A 6,104-nucleotide genomic window follows, 5' to 3' on the forward strand; every position below is an offset into this window, starting at 1 on the left:
TATGATCGGTCAGACTGCCCTTCTTTAAGTATGATTTGCCACAGATATTGCAGCTCTAAGGCTTTTCGCTTGTATGGCTGCGCATATGATCGGTATGACTGCCTTTCTTCCCGAATGATTTGCTACAGACATTGCATCTGTAAGGCCTCTCGCCTGTATGAGTCCGCATATGATCGGTTAGTTTGCCTCTCTTTATGAATGATTTGCCACAGACACAGCAGCTGTATGGCTTCTCACCTGTATGGGTCCACATATGTTCGGTTAGACTGCCTTTCTTCCCAAATGATTTGTCACAGACATTGCAATTGAAATGCTTCTCGCCTGTATGGGCCCGTATATGACACGTTAGAATACCTATCAGTATGAATGATTTGCTCCAGACATTGCATCCGGAATGGCTTCACGCCTGTATGAGTCCGCATATGATCGGTTAGTTTGCCTCTGTTTATGAATGATTTGCCACAGACATTGCAGCTGTATGGCCTCTCGCCTGTATGAGTCCGCATATGATCGGTTAGACTGCCTTTCTTAATGAACGATTTGCCACAGATGCCGCAGCTGTATGGCCTCTCACCTGTATGGGTCCGCTCATGACCGGTTAGATTGCCTTTCAGAATGAACGATTTGCCACAGACGTCGCAACTGTATGGCCTCTCACCTGTATGGGTCCGCACATGTTCGGTTAGATTGCCTTTCTGTATGAATGATCTGCTACAGACATGGCAGCTGTATGGCTTCTCGCCTGTATGGGTCCGCATATGATCCGATAGTTTACCTTTCATTATGAATGATTTGCCACAGATACCGCAGCTGTATGGCTTCTCACCTGTATGGGTCCGCATATGTTTGGTTAGGTAGCCTTTCTGTATGAATGATTTGTTACAGACATTGCATCTGTATGGCTTCTCGCCTGTATGGGTCCGCATATGATCGGTCAGTTTGCCTTTCTGTATGAATGATTTGCTACAGACATGGCAGCTGTATGGCTTCTCACCTGTATGGGTCCACATATGTTCGGTCAGACTGCCTTTCTTCCCAAATGATTTGCCACAGACATTGCACCTGTATGGTTTCTCGCCTGTATGGGTCCGCATATGATCCGTTAGTTTACCTTTCTTTATGAATGATTTGGCACAGACGCCGCAACTGTATGGCATGTCACCTGTATGGGTCCACATATGTTGGGTCAGACTGCCTTTCTTCCCGAATAATTTGCCACAGACATTGCAACTGTAAGGCTTCTCGCCTGTATGGGTCCGCATATGATCCGTTAGTTTACCTTTCATTATGAACGATTTGCCACAGACGCCGCAACTGTATGGCCTCTCACCTGTATGGGTCCGCACATGTTCGGTTAGATTGACTTTCTGTATGAATGATTTGCTACAGACATGGCAACTGTATGGCTTCTCGCCTGTATGGGTCCGCATATGTCTGGTTAGATTGCCTTTCTGTATGAATTTGTTACAGATATTGCAGCGGTATGGCTTCTCGCCTGTGTGAGACCGCATAACGTCCGGCCTTTTCCTGAAATTATTATGAGATACTGAGCATTCATTTATAATCGCACCTGTATGCAATCGCGTGTCCTCTGTCAGCATTTTCCTCTTTGTAAAGCATTTATCAGATAATACGCACACTTGGAGCGGGTGGATCCTGAGGTGTTCCGACAGGCTGCTTCGGCTACATAACACCTTTCCGCAGTAATCGCAATTGAAGGGTCGATCTTCCTTGTGTCTTTTCAGATGTCGCAAGAGGTCCAACTTCCCAGCCAGGATGTCACTGCACACACTACACCTAAAACTAGCTGATCCGCCTTCCGGATGTTGATGATCTCTATAGCTCACCTCGGGTCTCGATCTACAGTGACAAATTAATACCATGTGACCAATAGTTCAACAGCCAACTCCACTACAACTCTCACACAGGGGATTTGCTACTGGACATTCCAATCACTGATATCCAGTGCAGAGAGCTCGTTACTGATAAACATTACATTCCTGAGACTAACCATTATCTGAGGTTAAAATTCAAACCTCTCACTTGTAACGAGAATGTGTTGCGTCTTTTCTTAATCACGATATCACGCGCAAGAAACTTGTCACGGTTTAGAAATGTACGAGTTAATAGACAACCTCATTTGAAGAAAGCATGAGAAGTGGTCCAGCCTAAAAGTGTAAATACTCATACAAGCTCTTTAATCCAGCACATATTATTCTACCGAAATCCGTAGTCTGTTCTCCTACATAAAGAACGGCATATGCTTTGGAGTTTTGATCTTGTTGAACCACTCTGCGCTTTGTCGCAGACAAGATATAATTTTTGTAAAGGACCTTGTTCTTGAGGTTGTTTGAGAGAATGTCTGTGTTGTAGATATTAATAAAGTTGAGAACGTTTGCCGACATTCAGCAAGATCTGTTGAAACATGGCTAATCTTTTATGAATGTTATTTTGTCACACAAATATACATATTGTATTTGTACATTGTAATCATATCACTATAGCATTTTATTATGTCACTGTGTCGCTTTTCCGAAATATGTATCTTTGATGTGCAATCAAACATAGCCAACCTATATATAGGACGGTAGGTTTATACAAGGACGTTCATAATTACTACCATGTACTACATCACTCTACGTCTTAATTCCTGTATTTAACACGGAAACCATTAATACTGATGAAATCCTGGAAAAACTGAAATATAACAAGTATACGACGGCTCTCTCCCTAGCATTGATACTGTCTTTTCTCCTCAAGACACTGCTGTTATAGACATTATGAAGGCAACACAGAATATGGCTTTGGTGGTAGCGTTGTATTACAATGTTCTAATATCCTGATTTTGAAACCAAACGCAACCTATCATGCCCTTGAATATTCTTACAAGTATTACTTTAACAATACGGATAGAAGGAGCATGAAAATCAAGGCCTGAGCCAAAATTCGAGATGACAAGACGTTGAATTGCACCGTAGTGGATATTGCTGCTATGTAAAGGAAGGAATGTTATTCTATTTATTTCAAAAGATCACGGGCAACGTGATTATTTTTAGTGGATTGATAACATAGTTGGATAGCATCCAATTCTGTGCCTGTCTCACCACCACTGAGTAGTTCTAAATATTCTACGGAAGAACGGTTATAGGTGAGATCCGCTTACAACTGCCACATGGGAAATTCGATCACGCAGGCTAAAATATATCGTAACATGAACAGGTACTTTCCAATTCATGCTGTATGAAATGAATTCACATGGCCCAGTCGAATGCATGACTGGCTCACAAGCCAAGTAATGGGAGGCTCGACCATGTATTGTTACTGCACTCTTTGGAGAAAATAAGTGGACAAATGAAAGGGGGACATTGATTCCAGATATGACAGACTAAATCTCTTGATCATCAAACAAGATATTGATGTTGACACCACTAGACAACAGGGGGCAGAAAATACGACACTGCATTGTATGTCATGCGTTCTGTGGCATATCACGCCAAGCAAAGGTGCAAACGTCTGTAACCCTTCTTCTTTACGTGAATACGTGATCCTTGTGACAAGTAATTTATCAGGTTCACAATTAGTTCTCAGTAAAATAATGTTTCATTTTGCATTGATAAATATTCTATACGAACCAGCTATATTGCTGTAACTCGTGGAGCACCCCAGGTGACGGATACGGGTTCCCCGCTGGCCTGCCGATGAACTTGAGCAAAATATAAAGGCTCTCGCGTACCAAACATGTACAAAGTCTTTAATGGCAACTTTGGCGGAGATGGAGACGTTCAGTAGGGACCAGGTGGCGGAAGAGGTACACTAAATTTCTGGAAGTTAATGCAAAAAAGAGGGTAGCGTTTCTTCTCTAGAGGAGTGGCTGCAAAATGCATCTGTTCTCCATGTCCGGAGCTGCGTTACTCCCTTCTGTCATGAGCTCTAAAATGCTCAAGACAAGCCGGCCGTAAAATAATACCGTAATATCATTACAGAAATATTTCTCATGGTATCGGAGCCAAGGTTAGTGCAGCCCCTGGAAGGGACGCGCATTGGCAGGGCCCAGTCCGCATGAAAAGTATGCTAGGGTTACCGTCGCACGGGCTGTGACGGCTAACCATGCTAGTACACCCATTTTGTATCCCATCATTGAATTATGCCTGGATGAAGTAGCGAATAAGACTCTGCACTTGAGAGAAGGCTTGTAGGTATCTGAGAGGTGCGGAAAAAAAGATGGAATGGAGAAAAGTCATGGGAAAAGAAGTTTGGTTACTAACTGGTGTACAACAGAAACCGAAGGACAGTTCATGGTGTTGACATTGTCATATCAGCTAAATTTAACGGTTCAGTCTCCGAGGTGTAATAGTTTGACAATCGCTTGATGTAACTCGTCCGCACTGGGGAAAGAAGGAAATTCCAATTTTTCACAGCAACGCTCCACAAACTGACGTGCTCATGGAAACCAAAGATGCGTTCTGGGCACTGCCTGACAAGAAGACCGCTGACTATCTTACCACTGCCGCTGATCTGAATGGACGTGTCGGACCGAAGAGAGAAGAACAAACAGTCCATGCCGTTCATGGACTAGTGAAAAGAACGACGATGCCCAACAAATTCGCGATTATGCAGAAACTGATCATCGCAAACACACGGTTCAAAAAGAGTGATATTCATCTACTCAGTACTACAGGGGCTCCCATCCAATTCGCATTGACTACATCCTCGTGAGAGAGTGAAATCTCGAAGATGTTCTAGAGATAACAGTTGTCCCTTATTAAATCCTTGCGACGCAACAAAGACCAGTCATCTAAGCTGCGGATAAAGTCACCAAGAGCCCAATACTTCGCAGGAAATAGACAAATTGGGATCAAATGGTTGCTCCTGAAGAAGGAGATTAACGTCATTGCAGAAGTTACAGAGTCACAAATCACCATAGTTGAAGTGAGCCGGACTAAACTGAAAGACGCCTTTCGCTCTATTCCTGGAACAATTAAGTCAGGGCGAAGACAACGAAGGATTAAACATGACATATGGCTAAGGAATGAAGATGTTAAATATGCAGTACGGTTGAAGAAGCTGCTGTACCACAAGTTTCTTGCTTGTTGGAATGCCTACGAGGCTGCCACTCGTAAAATGAAGGAGGTATTTGCCGTAACATAATCAAACCGGTAGGCAGGACTATATGTGAAACATGACATGCGCGAATTCGAGCGGAATTTTTAACGGCTAGTCCAATCGAGCCAACGCAAAACGTCAGAAGTCCAACGTTTTTACGGCATCAATGAGGAAACAGACGATTTGCTACTGGACAGGCGGGAAGCGCGAGTACACTGGCGGAACTATTTTGAGTAAATTTCAATCATGGAATTTCCGTATCTACCAATCCTAATCACCTCCGCTGTTGAAGGTCCAACGTAGGAAAATGACGTCACCAAAGTCCAGGCTATGCTGAAGGAAATGACATCAGGGAAAGCCATCTGTCCCGATTATCTTCCAGCAGAGTTTTGTTTCTCTCAATGGGGGGATGCAGCAGTGTGGCTAAAGCAAGCTTTTCAGCCATACCATCAAAGAAGGTCATAAACAAACAGACTGACGACGGAGTATCAATTCAGAAATAAGGGAAGCCCTGGCGATTTTTCTAATCACGGCCCGAACATACTTCTGAGCCTCGCAACGAGAGACTTAGAAGAAATCTTCGACAAAATGATTAGCGATTTAGCAAAACATACAACAAGCCAAGCTGGATTTGTGTAAAATTGTGGCGCAATAGGAGAAACCCATGCTGCCGGACTATTACTTGAGAAACACTGTGAAAAGAATAAGAGGCTTCATCACAAATTTCTGGACCCTGAGAAGGCGTTCCATCGGGTACTACATGACCTAATCAGTCAGCCCTACAAGTATATGGCATTCCAGAGCACCTTGCTGAGAGGGTATAATTGCTCTACAAAGAACAAATGAGTTGTGTTCAAGCTGCCGCAGGAGCGTCTGATGACTTCCGCATAACTGTAGGAGTCCATCAAGACCCCGGCTTATCACCACTGCAGCTTATTCTTGTGATGGACATAATTACCACAAACCTGCGCAGTCCAATACCATGGACACTTCTCTAAGCA

The 6,104-nt window shown here is 43.5% G+C and overlaps 1 protein-coding gene across 1 annotated transcript; it reads right to left on the minus strand.

Moving 5' to 3' along the window:
• Positions 1 to 290: 290 nt before the first annotated feature.
• On the minus strand, positions 291 to 995 carry LOC137503229 (zinc finger protein 248-like; the record flags this gene model as incomplete). Its single annotated transcript, XM_068230769.1, has 1 exon — positions 291 to 995. A coding segment is annotated over one exon (705 nt), but the record flags the coding sequence as incomplete, so codon positions are not given.
• Between the last annotated feature and the right edge of the window lie 5,109 nt (positions 996 to 6,104).

Source organism: Anabrus simplex, chromosome X (genome assembly GCF_040414725.1).
Source record: "Anabrus simplex isolate iqAnaSimp1 chromosome X, ASM4041472v1, whole genome shotgun sequence".
NCBI lineage: Eukaryota > Metazoa > Arthropoda > Insecta > Orthoptera > Tettigoniidae > Anabrus > Anabrus simplex.